This window comes from Apodemus sylvaticus, chromosome 6, assembly GCF_947179515.1.
Source record: "Apodemus sylvaticus chromosome 6, mApoSyl1.1, whole genome shotgun sequence".
In the NCBI taxonomy this organism is placed as follows: domain Eukaryota; kingdom Metazoa; phylum Chordata; class Mammalia; order Rodentia; family Muridae; genus Apodemus; species Apodemus sylvaticus.
Window position 1 is genome coordinate 45,977,516 of NC_067477.1, and position 22,702 is coordinate 46,000,217.

General features: G+C 44.2%; 1 protein-coding gene across 1 annotated transcript; it reads right to left on the minus strand.

Annotated features, from left to right (window-relative positions):
• Positions 1-1,996: 1,996 nt before the first annotated feature.
• On the minus strand, positions 1,997-22,159 carry Ppp1r36 (protein phosphatase 1 regulatory subunit 36). Its single transcript, XM_052186784.1, has 11 exons — positions 22,073-22,159; positions 20,676-20,740; positions 14,646-14,732; positions 13,070-13,167; positions 12,901-12,967; positions 12,151-12,249; positions 6,468-6,602; positions 3,623-3,665; positions 3,138-3,316; positions 2,730-2,918; positions 1,997-2,224 (listed from the first exon to the last, which is right to left on the minus strand). Exons 1-11 carry the CDS (start codon positions 22,157-22,159, stop codon positions 2,038-2,040), a joined length of 1,236 nt encoding a protein of 411 aa, XP_052042744.1. The 3' UTR covers positions 1,997-2,037.
• Between the last annotated feature and the right edge of the window lie 543 nt (positions 22,160-22,702).

Below are 22,702 nucleotides of genomic sequence, written 5' to 3' on the forward strand. Positions count from 1 at the left end.
CAGCTCTCCAATGGAAATGAGCTGTCAGGCCCTCCTCTCCTCCATCCTCATCGATTTTACAAGGCTAGTCAGCAGCCCTCTGCTAAGCCCTTAGCCTCTGCCTCACAATTCAGCCTTCCCCGCATGCTCGTCTGTTCTGTTTCCGGGCTGTGCTCTGGCTTTATACAGCTCTTCCACACGTAAAACCCACTTTAAATTTCCACATGGACCTATCAAGGCACAGAGTACTGATAGGTTATTAAAAAGTGACTGCATATAATCCAAGGTGATGAACTTTATCCCAACCATCCTCTAGAGTACCCCCCATTCTATAGTATCTATATGTGTCTATATCTCTCTCTAAAGTATCTTGATGGATTATCACAGTAGAAAAGGCATGGCATAAGAATTTGAGGCAGCTAGCTGGTCATATGCAATCAGGAAACTCAAGAGAGAATTTTGGCGCTCTGCTCTCTCCTGTATATTTTACATGTATAAATGTTTTGACCGCATGCACATCTTTGCACCATGTGTTTGCCTGGTTTTTATTGATCCTGGGACCCCAGCTTAAGGGATGGTACCACCCATCCTCAGGACCTGTCTTCCATTCTCAGTCTTCCCTTCCTGGAAACACCTTCACAAACTTACCCAGAGGTGTTTTTCTATGGCGATTCTAAACCTGGTTAAGTCGACGGTGGTGATGAGCAGTTCCATCCCAGTGAGGTTGTTTCGAATTTCCCTCATTCTATGGGATCCTTTTGTCACATTCTGCCTTTTGTCCTGGGACTCTGCCATTTCCTAAATGATTTTCTGAATTCTGTCTACGTTAAGATTCACTCCTTATACTGGAAAGTTTTGTGAGTTTTGACCAGTGTAAGTTCTTGGGACCGCTTGCTGGTTGTTTTGTTTGTTTGTTTATGTGTCTACTGTCTTCCTATTTGCCCTTTGTCCTGGATATTATATACTTAGAATCATCTACAGATTTTCTGACTCCACAATATCTACTTAATGTTCACCTGTATTTTTGTTTGTTTTTTTTTTCCAAGACAGGGTTTCTCTGTATAATAGACCTGGCTGTCCTAGAACTTGCTTTGCAGACCAAATGCACAGCGATCTGCCTGCCTCTGCCTCCTGAGTGCTGGGATTAAAGGCATGCACCGCTATGCCCAGCCATCTTTATCTTGTGTAACTTGAGAGGTCACTCTTTTTACGGCCAAATAACACCTTATTATGTAGTTATATCACAACTTATCAACTGACCTATTAAATGCTTCTTATTTTGGCTACTGATGACTATGAAATAAAATTATTATAAATATACATTTGTGTAGGTGGGTATGTATATCTTTAAATTATTTTAATTTTACTGTTGGTGTGTGTGTATGTGTGTGCATGTGTGTGTAATGGTTATGTGTGTGTGAAGGCCATGTGTACATACCACAGCATCTGTGTGGTGTCAGAGGACAACTTTGTTTCCCCCCACTGATGCCCTGTGTTTAAAGATCAGCTGGTTGATGCACTTGGTGAGGCTCCTGTGTCTGCTTCCCATCTTCTGCAGGAGTGCTGCGATTAAAGGTGTGTCTTACTCATCTAGGTCTCTTTACATGAGTTCCAAGGATGGGACACACACACACACACACACACACTCAAACTGTCTATGAACATCAATTTAAGGCTGTAGCTATGTAAGGTACAAAAAAGTATTTCCCCCTGGAATTATAAAATATATATTGTATAATATATAATGGTCTGAGGAATAATGGCATTGTGCTCTGGCCTGGGCACACACAGGCACACAAGTGCCATATATACTTGCACACACAAGTGCACTCACACACATGAACAGGAAGAACTCGTATAAGTAGGAGATGTACTTTTTTAAGGGCTTTCTAAAACTCTTTATTAATCAAATTGTTAACTTTTAACAGAACTTGATTAAAAAAATCTTTAACAGTTTTAAGAGCTATTTTATGTTAATAAATATTAATCCTATAAGTGCTATGGAGAAGTAGTTACTTCAAATATAGAGACCTAGGTAAGGAACTGGAACCAACAAGATTATTTAGGGCAGGTGCTTTGTGAAGCTAGTTTTGACATAACCATATTCAGTGTATCCTGAATCCTGGTGTTGTTTCTCTCTATTATGGAAGAACTTCTTCCATTTGGTTTTACATTTTCTTCCGATTCAAGGGGGAGGAGAGTATGCGGGTTGAACAGATTTCGAGGCTCCCCCAGGATGCCAACTCTGTAAAGAGAATTATTGCTGTAGTTAATACAGTAAGCAGTAAGGCCAAAGACTGTGGTTCATGGTTGTGGTCATGTTACTGTGAATATCAGTCTGTAACACACACACACACACACACACACACATGCCAATCCCATTTCCATACCACCACTGTGGTCTTATATATCAGCTCAAAACTCACTCCATAGCAGGATTCTGTTTTGGCTCTGCTCATATCTCCTCAAGATGAATTCTTAGAACAGACCCCAGCCCTAAAGAGTCTGTCCCTTACTCCTTCAAGGTACAGATATCTGGAGTCTAGCGCAGCTTCTAGGGATTTTGCTTTGTTTTTTTCTAGTCCAGATGGGACTAAGTAGGGGTGCTCTGGCCAGGAAAACAGGGGTTGGCACAGGAACAGATGTCTTCTGCCCAGTAGAGGAACCACAGTGTCTGTGCCCATGGCCGTCCCAGGCCAGCCACGAGGGACCACCCACTTGCCTCCTGTGATCCTCCTTGGGCTGCTTACATTGGCATGGCCACAGACTCCACACTTGTTATCTCCTTCTCCACTCTGGGCTGGAGTTTGATGCCTGCCACATATTTTTTCTCAACGATATGTTGAGCTTTTTCTCTGAGAGATGGCAGCAGTGTAGACAAAACTGGGGAGCGCATGTCCATGGCCTTTTTAATTGCTGGACGTTTTGCCATCATCCTCCTGTGGGAGAAAGGGGGGGACAGTCACGTCCCATCATTCTGTTTCTTACAAATATTCTTGGAGAGGTCCAGCGGTCATAGCTGAACCAGATGCCGTGGTGCAGGCTGTAATGCCAGCTGCTTTAGAGGCTAAGGCACACGGATTACAAGTCCAGGGCCAGCCTGAGCTACAGAGAGCTTCTTTCTCAAGAACATAGAGAAAATAAAGGAGAGGTCATACCTGAATTGTACCAACGTCATGCGCTTCTTTTCTCCCCCTGACTCTTTGTCCTCACGCTTCCTTCGGGGAATGTTGAACATATTGGTCCGAAACAGCCGGCCTACCTCTTCCTCGATCTCCGTCAGGTACTGACGTCGGAAGACAATCCAGGCTATGCATGTGCAGAAGGTATAAAAGGACTGAACGAGAAAAAAGAGAAATCTCAGGACCCAGAAATGGTATGAGAAACTCCCAGCGTCCCACAGTTGTCATTACATAGGCAGGAGCCCAGAGATCCCATTGTCCTTGTCCCTGGAAGCTGTACAGAGTCACACATGTCTTCACATTCGTGGATGGAAAATCAGGCCAAAATTCTAAGGTATAGCAAACAACATCTTTAAAAAGGGATATTTGCTTTAGGAAAAAAGCATCTGTTAAATGGCTGCTGGATATTGCTTTGTGCTGTTTTCACTGCAAATGAAAAGTCCCCCAAACAAGAAGCTTACCTCAAAGAATTTCCAGTCTTTCTGTGTGTCTGATATTTTCTCCCTGAAATATAACAAATCACAGCTATAGGTGATAAGTTCATTGTCTCCAAAATGCAGGGCTCTAACTGGCAGCCCTATTATAATTTGGATCTGGAAGGTCCCCCGAGGCCATAGGCGCCTTTGCCAGCTGGTGGCATTATCAGGAGGCAGTGGAAATTCCAGGTGCCGAGGCCCAGGTGGAGGAAGTGGGTCACTGGGGACGTGCCAGGCAAGGCGGCTCTGTCTCTGGTCTCCCGTCTCCGTTCTAGCTGCCACTACCGAAGAAGCTTTCTTCTAGTACGCCTTCCCTCCACGATGCTTCTAAACACAGGCCCAGACCATGCTACGGCCTTTCTATTGGTTATTGTATTTCATCCTCTTCTCTCCCCAGGGGGAAGCTGGCGCTGTGATTTTTATGTTACACTTAGGAAGCTGAAGTTGAGGCTGACGTCCAGTTTTCTCTCTGTATTCCCATGGTGCTAGTCAGCCACTTAATGCTCCATGGATGGCCCCTGTTACCCGCGTACTCCTCCAAGATGGCTTTCTTTGCACTTTATACTTGGAACCACCTTTTCTGCTGGATGATCACTGAGTATGTGTTAAGTATACCAGATTTGTGTGTGTGTGTGTGTTTGTGTGTGTGTGTGTTGTTACTGTTGCTTGTTTTGAGACATAGAAACAGAAACAACATGCAGTTGGGTGGGTAGAGAGTAGGGAAAATTGGGAGCAATTAGAGGAGGGGAAAGCAAGATAAAAATAAAAATATATTTTATAATTTTTTTCAATAAAAATGTTAACTATTAAAAAAAACCCAAACAACTGTAGAGTTCTGTATAAAACAGAAACACTGATCAATAAAATTCAATATGAATTTCTCAGATTGGATTAAAATCCATAGACAAAAACCAAAAAATACTCTAATACAGAAGAACTCAGTAATAAATAGTGTTGGAAAATGGAATACTGTTAAAGAAGAAGTATCTTAGATTCATAGTTTACCTGATATGATAAATTTATATTTATACACAACACATTTCAAATGATCAAACCATAACATTTTTGATGGGATTTTTTTTTTTTTTTGGATTTGGTTTTTTAGAACAGGGTTTCTCTGTGTAGCCCTGGCTGTCCTGGAACTCACTTTGTAGACTAGGCTGGCGTTGAACTCAGAAATCCACCTGCCTCTGCCTCCCAGAGTGCTGGGATTACAGGCGTGCGCCACCACCGCCCGGTGGATGGGAATATTTTTTTTTAAACTAAGAAGGAAGGGTAGGTGGTTTAGCTCAGGAGGAACCTGTACAATTATTAGACAGCATCAGGGACAAGTTGGACAAACTCACATCAGTAAAAACATAGACTGTCTTGCTAATGTGTGTAGGTGGAGGAAACCAGCGGAAGCAGAACACATGACCAGTGCTTGTCATGGGACACATAGAATGAACACAAGTTCCCATCTGGTCCTTGGTAAAGGTTAAAAGTAAATAAGTAGATAGATAAAACACCTTCAAGTGTTATCTATATCTATCTATCTTATCTATCTATCTATCTATCCATCTATCTATATCTTAAAACTTTCAAAATTATTTGCCATAAACCCCGTGGTAACTAAGAAAGCTTAGAATGAACAGGAATAGATTTCTTAACTGTCATAAACTAAGATTCCTGGCCTCACATGTGGAAGGCTGGAGAGGGCTCTGGGATCTTCTGCTTCCTTTTTTTTTTTTTTAAGATAAGTTCATAACTGTGCTATCCAGGGAGGTCTCCAAGTGATCCCCCTGCCTCAGCCTTCCAGGTGCTTCTTACTGTAGGCAAGCATTACCAACACACCCACGTGTGCCCTTAGCCTGGCAATATATAACATGAACATTTTTAAAGGTTTGCACTTTTTTTGTTAAACATATTCTGGGTAAAAAGCCATAAGGGAAGTAGCCCAAATGCAATGTGGATAAAGATATTCAACTCAAAAATACTGTAAGACAAAACAAACAAACAACAGCAAAATAAACCTCAACCGTACAAATGTTCACAAAGGAAATAGTGAATCAAATGGGCTAGCACATACAACAGAATCCCCATAGCTACTGAGACTGTGTACCAAGGGAAAAAAATATATGGATAAAATATACGTGTAAAGAATGGAGGTCAGAATGATTTCTCACACATGACCATATATGTACGGCTGCTATTGAGACTGTACAGGAAAAAGTAAAAGCAAGAGCACAGGAATGTAGATGCAGCAGGTAACCAGGACAACCGAGTTGGTGCTCCCACTAACAAACCTCCATCCGAAGGCGAAGGATGTCTTATACGCAGCTCTTTTCCTAACTCTCGGTGTGGTTCTCGGGCCGATGTTTAACTAGGAGCTGCAGTTAGCCGCCAAAGCACCCCCACCCCATCCTGTGAGCCTCTTTAAGTTTTAGCTACAGTATGTAGACCTGAAGTAAAACTATCCCACAGACAATGCTGTCTCCGTGGTGGTCCTCACAGCTGTGGGCAGATACTGCACCCCACCCTCCCCAACACTGGCCATCAGTTGGCCGTCTCCTGAGACAACCATGCGGCCACGCAGCCCAGGTCCTCAGGCTGAGCAAGATTCCAGAAAGAACAAGTGCTGTCATCCGAAGCCGGGTACCGTTTTTTTTTTTTTTAAATGCCAGCTGAGGCTCTGGGATTCTTTCCGCACTTACTTGGCTCTTTCAAAGCAGTTACCGTTAGCGCCTGGGACAGAGTCTCACCTGAGCCCCAAGTAAGGAAATACTGTCTCAAGGGTACCAGAGGTCAAATGGAAAGGTGCCGCCTAAGGGCAGCAGATGCGCATGCGTACTTTCCACAGTTCATGTGATGCTTATCCGCCATGCCCACGCCCAGCACGAGGATGCAGTACTTCTGGGCCAGGTACTTCTGTGCATCTTCTAACTTGTTCATAACCAGCTCTATCTCTTTCTTCTCTACCAGGCCTCTGCAGGGGGGTGGGGAGGGAGACACAAGGTAGATTAATTCTGGTCAATGCCTATGTTAATGAGCAAGAAGTCAGAAGTATAGGCTACCTGGAAAGAAATAGTGAGTCAACAAACTTCACTGACCAGTTTGGCTTGCTTGAGTTTTGGCCTAGGGGAAAAAATCCTCAAAATCTCCCATTCTTTCTTTTGTTAAAAAGACATATGTAGTTTTACTTGATTTGCGTGGGTGTTTTGCCTGCGTGTATGTGAAGTGCACTGTGTGGGTGTCTGGTGCTCACGTAAGAAGAAGAGGGTCCTGGGTCCTCTGGAACGGGAGTCACGGAGAGTTGTGAGCCACCACGTGGGGACTGGACGACCCCTGAACCTCAAGAACAACAGCCAGTGCTCTTATGTGCTGAGCCACCTCTGTGACCCCTCAAAGTCATTTCTTATTACCCATTGGAGTCAGCATCTCGAGTTTAGGGTGAATGGAATGTCCCTCGTATAAATGCCTTAGACTCTATGCTGCTTATGTATCCTCAGCTATAGTCACATTGAATCCTAAGTCCTATAGAACACTCACGTAACAAGTTATCTGAGCCAGCTGCCAGGGTATCTGGTGGCTTCCCCATTCCTTAGCTTTCCCCAGGGCCTTATTTAGCTGTTATTAAGCTGAGCCGTTCTGTGTCTGAATGCAGGCTGCTCCCCACTTCTGAGCTCAGCTCCATTTGGTAGGGAACCATTTGCTGGTCACTACTCTGTGGATTTTGGTGTCAAGAGTATGAAAGCAGAGCCCAGCTCTGATTGACTTGCAAATGAACTTTGTAAAAGATGCTGGATCCTAGGTTAAGGCAGGGCTGCAGCCTAATTTTAAGTGTTTGCAACACAACACAGCAGAAGCAGTGCTGTTGATAGCATGTCAATGTCACTGGACAGCAAATGGAATGTGCTCTCAGTAGTGACAAAGGACTGCCCCTTCTGACACTATACCAACTATATGAAGGCATAGCAGGCTGGTGGTGGCACACACCTTTGATCCTGGTTCTTGGGAGGTAGAGGTAGGTGGATCTTTGTGAGTTTGAGGCCAACCTTGGCTAGAGATAGACTTCTAGGACACCTAGGCTACACCACGGGCTTTCTTTTTTTTTTTTGAACTGCAGTTTAGATTTATTTATTTATTATACGTAAGTACACTGTAGCTGTCTTCAGACGCCCCAGAAGAGAGCATCAGATCTCATTACGGATGGTTGTGAGCCACCATGTGGTTGCTGGGATTTGAACTCAGGACCTTCGGAGGAGCAGTCAGTGCTCTTAACCGCTGAGCCATCTCTCCAGCCCCACCACGGGCTTTCAAAAGGCAGTGTTGTCACAGGCCATGAAAACCTTGTGAGTCACTGGAATAAAATGAGTGTCTGGAATAAAGTGGGCTTCAACTTGAAGAGCCAAGATGTTGTTTAGTCCAAACAAAGCTTCTGCATGCAACCTGCAGCGTGCAGGCCAAGTCCCAGTGCCTGCCTCCCAGCCTTCTTCAAACACCTACTTACCCTACTTTGCTAGAGGTGTCACTAGCTAAGCCTCTTATCCTATAGAGACCAAACCGAACAGACATACAGGCATGCGTTAATCATCTGGCCGATGATTCTCAACTTTTACTCAATTATAAAGGAAAACACTGGGGGGCGGGAGGGGCACTGGAGAGATGGCTCAGCAGTTAAGAGCACTGACTGTTCTTCCAAAGGTCCTGAGTTCAAATCCCAGCAACCACATGGTGGCTCACAACCATCTGTAATGGGATCTGATGCCCTCTTCTGGTGTGTCTGAAGACAGCTAGTTACAATATACTCATATACATAAAATAAATAAATCTTTAAAATATTTAAAACCCTATTGAAGTGGAAAGAAGGGGAGGCCATGAAGCCAAAGCACAAAGGGAAAGCCCAAACTCCCAGAATTCCAGGCAGAGCTGATCTGCTCGCACCCATGTGCAGAACCTGAAAATCATCCCCTCTAGGATGTGTGGTGTTTTCAGTTCTGCCACATTGCTTCCGACATTTATGTGTGGGGGTGGAGGAGACTGAGTATCATGTAGCCCAGGCTGGCCTTGAACCTACTGTGTAGCCAAGGATAACTATGAACATCTGCTCTTTCTGCCTCCACCTCCCAAATGCTGGGATTACAGGCTGCACCACCACAATGGGCTTGTGTGTATCAAGCAAGCAGTCTACCAACTGAGTACACCCCAGCCCTTAAACATCCTTAGACACTTAATGCTTAAAAAGCAAGTGAAGGGACAGGGGTGCAGCTCGTGCACAGGACCCTGAGTTCCATTCCTACCTTCGCCAAAAATAAAAACTGCAACAGTGGCAATTTTCTTGAAAGTGAAATATCACACACACAGTTGCTAAAATGAAATTGGCATAATTCTATGAAAAAATATTTGAAAGGTAATTTAAAGAGACATAGAAGTGATTATTTTTTTTGGTTTCATAAGATCTCTCTTAGAAATGTCTTCTTCAAAAAGCATTATCCAAAGTCAGACAGAAATTTTATAAATGAAAATATGCAATTCTAAAAACAAAGCAAAACAAAAAGATATTCAGTTCTGAAAATCTGAGCTAGGCATGGTAGCACATGCCCATAATCCCAGAACTTGACAGGCTGAGGCAGGAGGATCAGAAATTCAAGATCAACTTCAGAGATATATTGACTTAAGGCCATCCTGGGCTAAATAAGACCATATCAAAAAAACCCAATTCAATACATAATAATAATTATTATTATAAATATATAATATATAACAAAAATAATATATAAAGTTTATTATTATTATTGAGACAGAGTGTCTCACTGTGTATCCCTGGTTGCCCTGGAACTTACTATGTAGATGAACCTGGCCTCGAACTCCTAAATATCCACCTGCCAATGTCTCCAAAGTCCTGGGATCAAAGGCATGCACCAGCTGGTCTACAGATATTATGTATCTACCAAAGAAACAGGCAATGCTCAAATCCACAAACACAAGAGGCATGAAGGGAAGCCCTCACGCAGCCAGTTAAGATTTAAGGGCGTGACATTTACCCACTTTGCATGACTGAAATCAATTCTTTTCCTCTGTGCAAAGACCCCAACACAGTCTATATTTAACTCTGTTATAATGAACTAAATCAACTGATTTCTAGACACTTGAAAAATGAAAGGTTGTCATGATTTTCAGAACCCATAATCGAAGATTTGGGCTGGCTTGTTTTCCTACCCGGCTGTGTTCTCGTTAGTTTGCAGTGCATTTAAAAACTAACCAGAAGACCTTTCTTCTCTGTTACTTATAAACTAATATGTAAAAGAAATGTCTTTGCTAGATAAGTAATAAGCCTCAGAGTTAAAAGAAACGGGAGGTTATAACCAGCCAGAGTCATACAAATCCACTGAGTCCTGTTTGGGACTGGAGGGCTCCTCCAGCCTTGTGAGCCGTTGGCTTCGGCTTTTGATGCTGCCATGGAAACGCTTCTCGTTCTGGCTGCCCTGCTGGGAAATGCCACCCTGAAACAACACTCATGCTGCGTATCTCATGGTGGCATCACAGGGACAGCAGTGCCAGAAGTATTTATCTGACCCCTTACAAAACTGCTATCCAGGGTCATCTATCAGTTCACAAAATGTTTCTCCAAGGGCTTAATCAGATACAGGGGTTTTCTATTCTGAAGATGTTCTGTAGCAACAAATTAAGGGCTCCACTCAGCATTCCTAACCGCTAGATCACTGAGCGGATTCCACACGTACGCGATGAGGACAGCCTAGGCGCTTGGATACGGCTTGTGAAAGGTCTCCAAGTCTGAGAGGCATTGCTGCGTTCTGGGCTCCAAGTTCCCAGATTTGGCCCTGAGGTTTGTCTTTTGGCCACTGCTGCCTAACAGTGCAGCTAAGTTTCTACAGACATTTTTTTTTTTACCCCAGCTAAATCTATTTAAAAATAACAAAAAACAAAAACCAGCAACAACTTAGCTTTTTGTTATCAGATGCTTACAAACCTTTTAGCATGAATTTTGTAACCATAAAAAAACACAAGAGAAAGATGTGGAGCAAGAGAGAGAGAGAGAGAGAGAGAGAGAGAGAGAGAGAGAGAGAGAGGAGAGAGAGAGAGAGAGAGAGAGAGAGAGTTACATGGTTCTGTGTTGAAGTCACTAGCTATATGTGTCTGCTGAGCACTGAGTAATTCATCTGAACTGAGGCCGGTAGAGCTTCCAGATTCAGGCTGGAGAGTTGGCTCAGCGGTTAGAGCACCAGCTACTCTTCCAGGGGAGCCTGGTTCAATCCCCAGCACCCACATGGCCGCTCATAACTGTCTCTAACTCCAGTTCTAGAGGATCTGACACCCTAAGACCAATATACATGCAGGCAAAACACTGCTGTACATGAAATGAGAGAGAGAGAGAGAGAGAGAGAGAGAGAGAGAGAGACCAGATTCTAAAGATTACAGAAAAAAGTAAACTATCCCATTACATCCTGGGCTGGGGATGGTTCAGTAGGTAAAATGGTTGCTGCTCAGGCTTAAGGGTCCAGCTTTGTATCCCCAGCATCCATGCATAAACTTGGCGGGGTGGCAGGCCTCTGCGACCTCAGCTCTGAGGGGAAATGAGACAGACAAATCCCTGGGGCACTTGGCCAGCCAGTCTAGCTGAAAACCAGCAAGTGCTGAACACAGGGAGCGGCCCTGTCTCAAAACACATGGTAGAAATGGTGGAGGAGGACCCTGCCAGAGACCCAAGGCCCCCACATGCCCAGGTATTGGGTGAGCATACCGCCAACCCTACATGCATACACACACATACACCACACACACACACACACACACACACACATGCATACGCATGCACACACATGTATGCACAAAGAAAGAATACAATTTAAAAAAAGAATTATTTTAAAATGCTAACATCTTAGTATTGACTACATGTCATCATATTTTTAACTCAGTAGGATGGATGAAATAATTATTTAAATTAACTTTAGATATATTTCATTTTGTATGTTTAAAAATAAAAATTAAGATTTCTTATCAAAACTATTAAATAATATTAAAAATAAAAATTTCTAATAATGTATCTTGAGGATATAAAAAGAGACTTTTTATATCCTTAAGAAGACACAGTATTAGAAAATTTGGGGCCGGGCAATGGTGGTGCATGCCTTTAGTCCCAGCACTTGGGAGGCAGAGGCAAGTAGATCTCTGAGTTTGAGACCAGTCTAGTCTGCATAGCAAGTTCCAGGGCAGCCAGGGCTACACAGAGAAACCCTGTCTTGAAAAACCAATGATGATGATGATGATGATGATATAGGACATTTTAAATTGCAAACACGGCTTTCGTTATATCTCCTCATTGAATGGTACTGATCTGTGCTTGCTGGAATGTTTCATGATGAGAATCCCTGTGTGAACTGCTCAGTGAGCTCGAAAACGAAGCAAATTCCCCTGTGTGAACTGTTTCCCAGACCAGGAAGACTTACAAGATGCCACCGCCCCCCTCAGCCTAGGTCATAAACCCCCAAAGCTTGCTGTGGGAGCTTACTCACACCATGTAGCTTTGGGGTTTCTTTTCCATTGAGAGTCTCTCCAGATAGTAGGACAGATAGTACAGCAGCGCCATGAGGAAGCTGTCGAGATTCTTATTCCTACGAGGAAATTGAAGAAAAAAACCCAGAAACCAACATGGGGTTTCTCATGAAGCACAAAGGGACACGGTATGAGAATAAATAGAAATATATGGTTCTAAGTCAGTCACACAGTTAACTTACTACCCATCGTGCTGCTGAAAAAGACTCATTCCAGGATAGTGAGATACCAAATTGTTAACGCACTGTTCATGATTTCACGTATTTGTTCTTTAAGTAACATATTTTCATTGTTTGTAAAAATGTATAGGCTGGGCACACCTGTGAGCCCTGCAACCCACAGGATCTCAGGTTCCAGGCTAGCCTGGGCTGCTAAACGTAACTGCCATAGAAAAACTTCCCCATACCATAACCCTATTTTAATATACAATCAAAAGTACAGAAATATATGAAGCAAACATACTCCTCTCACACGCGTTTGTAACCATCTCCTTGTAGAGATGCTCATAAACACCGGCTGGGCTGCTCGGAAGCAAATTGCTCTCATGCTCTCTGGGACCTGGAGCCGCTGAGGCTTCAGGAAGCGCTCCCAGATTCCAGTCTAGACCTGCACAGAGGCACCTGTGCTTTCTAAGAATCAGATCTGTATTCACTTATTAGACAAAAGTCCCTGCCGAGGGAGAAAGATGCGCGCCGTCTCATCAGCTGTACCTCATAAATGTGGTGAAGGAGCAGATCCGCTGCATTTCAGTGTCTTGGAGCGACAGCAACGCGACAACTGAAACAGAGAAGGAGGCAGCGGTTAAACAGAGCGGAGGAGACGCACTGGGGGCCGGCGGCAGCGGCGTCATGCGTGGAGTGGGAGGAGAAAGTGGCTCACACTTGACGTCGTCCAGCGTGACATTGCCCTGCTGACCTCGTTTCTCCAGAGCCTTAGCCGACTTTTCATCCCTTGAGGCGAACCTTTTATCAGTCAACCTGTTTGAAAACAGAATAGCCTCAAGTGATTTTTTTTAAATTTATTTTTATATTATTTGTATGGGTGTATATTACATTCGCACGGTGCTTACTGGGGTCAGAGGAGAGTATTGAATCCCTCAAGTATAGTTACAGCTGCTTGTGAGCTCTAGGAGTCAAATCTGTGTCCTCTGGAAGGGCAGCCAGTGCTCTTAACCTCTGAGCCACTGCTCTATCCCTCAGAGAATATTTTAAAAGATTTAGCTGTATCTAATGTATCCTGAGATACACAAGGAGTTGGCTTGTGTTGAGAGCTTCGGTGTCATGCACAGTTCCATTCAATGTAGTATTATTTCAAAATGCACTTTATTGAACACTCTATCTAGTGTGCTAGAAGTAGAAGCATGTAGACTGACATAAAATGTAAATTCAAATAGGTAATTTTTGTTTGGTTTGTTTTCTTAAGACAGAGTCTTTCTGTGTAATCTTGGCTATCTTGGAATTCACTCTGTAGACCAGGCTGGCCTCCAACTCAGGGATCCAAGTACCTCTGCCTCCTGAGTATTGAGATTAAATTCACATGCTGCCACTGCTCAGCTTTCAAATGAATTATTTATATCACTTAATGGGTTGAGGATGTGATTCAGTTTGCCTAGAATGTATGAGAGGTCCTGGCTTAAGTTCCAGTGCTGTGGATGGATGGATGGGTGGGTGGATGGATGAATGGGTGGGTGGGTGGGTGGATGGATGGGAGGGTGGGTGGGTGGATGGATGGGTGGATGGGTGGGTGGGTGGGTAGATGGATGGATGGGTGGGTGGGTAGATGGATGGATGGATGGGTGGATGGGTGGGTGGGTGGGTAGATGGATGGATGGGTGGGTGGGTGGATGGATGAATGGGTGGATGGGTGAGTGGATGGATGGGTGGATGGGTGGGTGGGTAGATGGATGGATGGGTGGGTGGGTAGATGGATGGATGATGGGTGGATGGGTGGGTGGGTAGATGGATGGATGGATGGGTGGATGGGTGGGTGGGTGGGTAGGTGGATGGATGGGTGGATGGGTTGGTGGATGGATGGGTGGGTGGGTGGGTGGATGGGTGGATGGATGGGTGGGTGGGTGGGTGGATGGATGGGTGGATGGGTGGATTGGTGGGTGGATAGATTGGTGGGTGGATGGGTGGATGAATGGATGATGAATTGGTGGGTGGATAGATGGATGGATGGATTGGTGGGTGGATGGGTAGATGGAAGAAATTCTAGTGTCACTGCTATTTTTAGATTTTAAAAAAGCCATAACAAGTTTGAAATGCACTAGTAGCCATGTTATCAAGGGAATGAATGTCTAGGGGCTGTTTGTAATTCTAGCTGTAATTGAGACCCTGCCTAGGTTTCCCTTGGTGGGTATTTTCATACAACCTAGGAAAATGGGACTGGTATTTCTTTGCATTCGTAAAGACAAGCGAGTCCATGAGAAATGCTATGGTCAAAGAGAAGCCACCTTTCTGAAGCTCCGCCGTCCATCTCAGCAAAGTGAACCGCCTTCCCTTTCTTGCCTTTCTCCTTGAGTTCTATTGCAGGTGTGAAACTGCAACGAAAAGGTATGATTAGGGACTTTCCTTTTCCCCTGGGAAGACAGATCCTATGGGGGTGGGGCCAGAGCTCATGTAGTCTGAAGACTGGCATATATTAGCCGCGTTCAACTCAGGACCTGTTTTACACATGGAACCACTATCAAGAGGAAGATTCACACCTCTGAAGAGCAAGCTCATAAATGCAGAAGAAAAACTTCCTGTGTTTATTGAGTACTGTGACGGGCTAGGTACTTTTAGGTGCCATCTCATCCTTCACAGTACCTTTATGAGGAAAGTATTACTGCCATCATGTTCACGCCTGAGAACTAACTGGTCAAGCCAGAACAGGCCCCAAGGCCTTTAGGCACAGTGCTGTGCACTTAGTCACCAGGCAGTGCTGTGTACTTAAGTCACCAGGCAGTGCTGTGTACTTAGTCACCAGGCAGTTCTGCCTCCCAAGCAGCCATCACTGTTTAGCTGCCTTGTGTTGATTGTATGTGGTGTGTGTGTGTGTGTGTGTGTGCATTCTTAAAGGAAAAGCATGAGAGAGAGAGAGAATGAGAGAGAGAGAGAGAGAGAGAGAGACGTTTTATTCAATGTGACCATGTTGGGAAGGGCAAAGAGATCCTGGGCAGGGAAATTAAAGTTTGAATAGAGTGCCAAGGACGTGCACCTCTAAGCAGTCCCCGTGAGGTGAGGTCCCATCCTCTATTGTCCCCATTGTCTGGGCTTCTGTCTCCTATGGTAAGGTTTTCTGGCAAGTTGCTAGGACTTGGTAAAATCTCTTCTCTGGTGACAAGTTCCTGCAAACACACTACAGGAACTGTATGGGAGTAGGGAGTCCAACCAACCATGATGAACATGATGAGGCCCTACTATGTTCTAGATATTTCTAAGGACAGGAGATTGTGTCTTGAGTAGAGGCAAACACACAGATTCTCTGGAATGCCATGTCAAACACAGCAGTTTGGTGGCTTACTGGAGGTTACAACTTACTTTTCTAACCCAAGCAAGTAGCTTCACCTCTGTCCAAAGCTGTGTCTTACTGTTAGGTTTAGGCAAACATGTAGTAACAGAGGCATTTCCCCCCACATTTAATTATTCTCTAAAAATGAAGACCAAGCCTGTCCCATTATCTCTTTCCCAAATCCCACAAGGAAAATTTTTGAGAAATACTACCCCATGGGAACAGTAAAGTTAGTTTGGTACTTCCTTCTAGGAGGTTAGCCAACCTCCTGGCAATAGCCGTGTTGTAATAAACCATTAGTTCCTAAAGGCTGGAGAGATGACTCAGCGGTTAAGAGCACTGACTGTTCTTGCAGAGGACCCAGGTTCTATTCCCAGCACCCACATGGAGGCTCACAACCATTTGTAAGTACAGTTCCAGGAGATCTGATGCCCTCTTCTGGTCTCTGTGGGAATTAGGTACATATGTAGTGCACAGACATGCAGGCAAAGCACCCCACACGTAAAATAATAAAATTATCTTTAAAAAAATCTTCTTACAGCCAGGCCATGGTGGTGCACACCTTTAATCTCAGAACTCAGGATTTCTGAGTTCAAGGCTAACCTGGTCTATAGAGTGAGTTCTAGGACAGCCAGGGCTACTCAGAGAAATGTTTTGTCTTGAAAAACAAAAAATAATAATAAGAGTCCTTTCAATAATAGCCTTAAAGGACGTGCTTCCTCTCAAGAACCATGTGAGGAATATTTCCTGAAAGCTTTAAACACGAACACAAACAAAGGGACACATTGGGCAGCTGTAATGTTTGAGCCTTACTTGAATTCTCATCAGGACAAACATAAAATACATCAGACTCTAGGAGCCAGCTGAATGCTACCTGAATATTTTATATTAAGGCTTATATTTAGGCATGCACATAGTAATTTGGTGGGTTTTCTATGAAAGTGGTTATAGTTTGAAGTACATGCTAAAATATTTATTGATCAAATTATGTAACTGGGGTTTGCTTCACAAAAAAAAAAAAAAGCCTGAGGGTTAGAGGTTAGGTGGACCGTGTGTAGGTAGGATTATACCTCTGTCTGTCTTCGTGGGGTGGGGGATTACTCTTTAGATCGGCATCACTTACATTGTACATGTAAGTCCCAAGTATATAGTTTGACAGCGTTTTTAACATGTATATACCCAAGTGACTAGCACAACACGTGAGCCATTTCCAGCACCTCAGAAAGCTCCCTACATCTCCTTCCCTCACCACCACTAATTAGCTCCTATAAAGAGAATTTTTGATCCTTATCATTACAACCATTCGTTTTCTAAAAAAAAAAAATTACTAAACTATAATTTTTGTGAATGAAATTTCTTATGTCTCATGACACACATTGATCTTTTCAATAATTCTCACTTTGATAAATTCTTACTTTTATTTTATTTATTTTGTGTGTGCGATGTGTGTAGGCACGTGCGTGTGACATCCATCGCATAGGTCAGAGGATAACCTATGAGAGTCAGTTCTCACCTTCCGCCTGGATTTTTTTTTAAATGTATTTATTTATCATGTGCATATGAGTACACTATAGCTGCCTTCAGACACACCAGAATAGGGCATCTGATCCCATTACAGATGGTCTGTGAGCCACCATGTGGTTGCTGGGAATTGAACTCGGGACCTTTGGAAGAGCAGTCAGTGCTCTTAACCACTGAGCCATCTCTCCAGCCCACCGCCTGGATTTAAGGTAAGGTCTCATCCTATTTCTGCTGCTTCTCGCCTGCTCCAGGCTAGCCCGTCTCTGCTGGGATATCAGAAGCACACCACCACACAGTACTTTTCCATGTGGGTTCTGAACCCAGGTCCTCAAGCTTGCGTGGCAAGCACTTTACCCGCTGGGCTGTTTCCCAGGCCCTTTTCTCTTTTAATTGACATAATTTGACATGTATGTGGAATACATTGTATGATATCCCAATCCATGTACATAAGGTGTGATTAGTGATCAGTCAGGACCCGGCATCCTCATCACAGCAGGCATTTACTATGTTTTTGTGATGAAATCATTCATAAACCTGTCTACAGTGATGAAATATGCAATTATTTTAACCAATATCTTATTGGGGTTGGGTATTTTATTTTTGAGACATAGTCTGATGTAGCCCAGGTTAGCTTTGAACTCTAGCTCAGGCTGTCCGTGAACTCATTATGGAGCCAAAGGTGTCCTTGAATCCTTCATTCACCTGCTTTTAACTCCCAAGTGCTGGGAAGACAGACATTTACAAACTATAACCTTCATTCTTTTTGTTGGTTTTTGATAGCTCAGACTCAACAGGAAACTTAGGAAGCCCTTGAACTTAGGATTGTCTTGCCTTGATCTCCCCAGAGCTGGGTTTACAGATGTCTACCACTGTGCCCAGTCATATGCAGTGCTGGAGACTGAGCCCAGGGATTTACAAATATGAAGCAAGCACTCTACCAACCGAACCACATCTGCAGCTCCACAGCCTGCACTTGAAGTCATAACAATCCATACTCTCCAAAATTAATGTCAGCCAGTCCACCCATTCAGAACAATTGATAACAAGCTAATAAAAATTTGGGCCGGGCAGTGGTGGCGCACGCCTTTAATCTCAGAACTTGGGAGGCACAAGCAGGTGGATTTCTGAGTTCGAGGCCAGCCTGGTCTACAGAGTGAGTTCCAGGACAGCCAGGGCTACACAGAGAAACCCTGTCTCGAAAAACCAAATAAAAAACAAAAACAAAAAAACCCTTGGATTTACCTGGCTTCCATGTGCATCTCACACTCAAGCATATAATTAAAAGCAAAATTTAAAACATTTAGTTTATTAATACATTTCATGACTATGTAAGTATATTAAACTTTTATCTTTAAACTTATTAGTAATCTTAACTATGAAACAGTATGAGATTAGCACTAAAACTTGGTTTGAAAAGTGCTGACAACTAACCATTATATAGAAATTCAGTACATAGAGCTAGCTGGGCAGTGGTAACACATGCTTTTAATCCCAGCCCCTGGGAGGCAGAGGCAAGCAGATCTCTGTGAGTTTGAGGCCAGCCTGGTCTACAGAGTGAGTTCCAAGACAGCTAAGGTTACACAGAGGAACCTTGTTTGAAAAACCAAAAAAGGGCTGGAGAGATGGCTCAGCAGGTAAGAGCACCAACTGCTCTTCCGAAGGTCATGAGTTCAAATCCCAGCAACCACATGGTGGCTCACAACCACCTGTAAAGAGAGCTGACACTCTCTTCCAGTGTCTGAAGGCAGCTACAGTGTACTTACATATAATAAATAAATAAATCTTAAAAAAAATAAAAATAAGAAAAAATAAAAAGGAGGAGGAAGGGGAGGGGAAAGGGAGGAGGAAGAAGAAGGGGAGGAGGAGGAGGAAGGGGAGGGGGAGGAGGAGATCAGTACACAGAAAGCATACCGGGAAAGCATGGTCACATTAGCATTTAGCATCAATATTGGCAGTTAAGACTGGCTCTTCTGTGGCTACCCTGTCTAAGCCCAGGCTTTGCCTGTCTAGCTCATATTCACTGTGTGTGATGTCACAGGAGCTACTGAACAGGATTTCCCTGACATCTCAGGAGCAAAAGATAAACCTAAATGACTGCTTTGGAAACAGCAAGCTACTCAGAGATGCTGAGAGCAACATAGTCTATAAAACGCAAAGGCTTGCTGCAAAGGATGTACCTTAGTGGTAGCATGCTTGCCTGACGAGAGCAAGGCCCTGGGCTCAAGGCCCTGGGCCCAGGACGGTAAGACAAAAATAAAACAGAAACATTTAATTTTGACTCTAATGTGAAGTCTTGGAATTATCTGACAATACATCTAATGCCTTTATAGTTATAAAGTACAAACTACGTGTGCTAACCGGCTCCTTTCTGGGCGGGTCCTCAGCTTCACCTGCCCGACAGCTTACAAAACATTTTTATATGAGACTCAATCTTAACACATCATTATTTTCTTTCTTTCCTTCTTTCTTTCCTTCTTTCTTTCCTTCTTTCTTTCCTTTCTTTCTTTAGAAATTTTTAAAAAGATTTATTTATTTATTTATTTATTATATGTAAGTACACTGTAGCTATCCATAAAAGAGTGTCAGATCTCATTACAGATGGTTGTGAGCCATCATGCGGCTGCTGGGATTTGAACTCAGGACCTTTGGAAGAGCAGTTGGTGCTCTTAACCGCTGAGCCATCTCTCTAGCCCACATCATTATCTTCATAACACCCAGTCCAGTCCCAGATGACTGGCACCATAAGGATAAGGAAGGGGGAGGGGCGGGGGCAAGCAAGAGCGGGTTGGGAATGTAGCTGGGGGCTGGAGAGCCTGCCTCAAATGCCCGAGGCGCTGAGTTCAAGCCCCAACATAACAAAAGCACGTGTATCTTTAAATATACAACGGTTTGGTACAGAACTGTGCTGCCCTGCCTGGCTTAGATACAAACTCAGTCACCATCCCAAAGAAGATTAAAACTAGGTTTGCTTTTTTTTCTCTCCCTTAAGCTAATCATTTTAATCTTACAAAATTTACCATAAACTGCAGAAGGTGTAATGTCATCTCGTTAATTTAAAGCGTAATTCTATAACTTAAAGGGCAATTTTACAAAGTAGCCGGGAACATGGTCTCTGAGCATGACCTATGTTTGAACTATCTCAGTCCCCAGAGACCTGTGCAAATGGAATGCATCATTTCCTCTCAAGTTCCTTACCTCCTTAAAAGTCTCAGCTCCTTAACTGTAAACCGTTGGGCTGTTTCAGAGGGTGGCTTAAATGATTAGTACAACAGCTGGTCCGTAGAAAGCAGCTCACCAGACATTATCAGAAAACAGTGTCTTTAAGGCTGTTCAGCAAAATCATTATCTTCAGATAGTGGGATTTCATTCTATTTTTTAAAGACTCTTCTGTATGGCTTAGTACCGCCCCTACCTAGCACATGTAATTGTCATAAAAATAATTTTAAAAAAAATTTATATTTAACTTTACCTTCTAAATTCCAGAGTTTTTGTTTCATCTTTCCAGTACCACATTCCCAATCGTAATCCACATTGCTGTAAAATGAAATGATTACACCATATATAACTAAAATTCACTTTACAACCCACATGTCCCTACAAACCTCTAATAATTTCTGCTATTCTCTCATTAATCACATGAAAGACATCCTCGAGTTTCTGATCCTCCTGTCCCAACCTCTCTGTTGCTGGGAGTATAGACATTTGACATTACCCCTGGCTTATGTGATTTTAGGAATGAGGATCCAAAACAGGGATGGGTGCATGCTGGAATGTCACTCAATCACCTAAGTGACACCCCAGACTATTTCACGTGTTTGGGTGTTTTGCTTCTTGTGCATGTATCTGTACACCATGTGTGTGTGTAATGCTGGAGGAGGCCAGAAGAGGGCATCAGATGTCCTGGAGTTGAAGTTAGCAAAAGTCATGAGCCCATTTGTGGGTCCTGGGAATTGAACCTGGGTCCTTTGGAAAAGCAGCCAGTACTCCTATTCACTGAGCCACCTCTCCATTGTTGTGTTTTTTCTTGATTTTATCATTTTTGTTTTTAGATGTGGTCTCAACATGGAAAGGGGAGAAAGGATGAAGGAGAGAGAAAGTGGGACAGCAGGCAAGGGGAAGGGAGGATGGGGGGAAGGGGGAAGGGGAAAAGGGGGAAGGGGGAAGGAAATTTAACTCAAAGCTAGTAGTCATAGGCATTCAGAAGATGTCATACAGCAACCTTTAGTCTAGATTTAAGTTAGGATCCGACTAAAAAAGGAAGGAAGGAAAAGAGGGAGGGAGGGAGAGAGGGAAGGTAGAAGGAAGGAAGGAAGGGAGGGAGGGAGGGAGGAAGGAAGGAAGGAAGGAAGGAAGGAAGGAAGGAAGGAAGGAAGGAAGGAAGGGAGGAAGGAAGGAAGGACAGCTGTCTCTGACATTGTCCCTACCTTCGGGGACAGAGGGTAGCAGGGCGCAAACCCTTTCTCTCCTGGGGTCCTACCAAGAGCCCAGCTTCCCCTGTAGTAGGACTCCCAATCTCACAACCACATACAGAAGAGAGTGAACTTTCATAATAATCTACATATCCGTGTGGGAAGTCAGACAGAATTCAATTCCGACAACACACCTCTTTACTTTTGCGTTTGGGGGCAAATGTGCTCAACTGTTCTTGAAAACTGCAGGTACCCGACGAAGGCGTCGACCCGCCTGCGGAGGAGCCCGAGCGCAGAGAACAGGACCAGGACGCCAAGTGCGGCCCTGGCCTCCCTATAGAGTCCGGCTGGGCTCCCACGGTGCCTGCTACACCGCCCGCCACGCCGAGGGCCGGTCCCGATCAACACTGCCCCTCCGGTCACCCAGCCCGGGGGCGTGCGGCCAGGTTGCACTTACATCCAGCCGGGTGGAGGATTGCCCGACAAACTGCTTCCTCCTGGAGTAAAACTCTGGGACGGTCAACATGGTCTCACTCTTGAACATCACACCGGCGTCACCTGGGATACCGCCACGCCGCCGCCCGGCTGGCGCCGGAGGGGCGGGGCTTCCGCCGCACGGGGGACCCTGAGCACTCTGGGTGTCCCAACCCCTGTTGCGCTCGCGGCCTGCCCGGACTTGACGCTTCCCGCGGTAACCCGCATGAAACCATCACGCTTTGCTTTAATTGGAGTAGCCAGGTACAATCCTATAGGAAAGATCTGTTCCAAAGCGCCTCGGCTCGCACAATGAAGCTGAAACTCAGTGGGCTCTAGCTTGATTAGGAGAGTTCGATTAATGGACGAGATTATGGGCACGGAAATACAAAGTTTTGGGGCAGTTCTGCAAAACTAGTGGAACCTGGTTTTAACCTACTTGTGAAAATATTCACATCTCCAGGATGGTGGTGGCACACACCTCTGAATCCCAGCACTCAGAGGCAGAAGTAGACATCTCTGAGTTTGAGGTCAGCCTGGTCTACAGACCTAGTTCCAATACAGTCAGGGTTACAAAGAGAAACCTTGTCTTGAAAAACAAGAATAGCCCTTT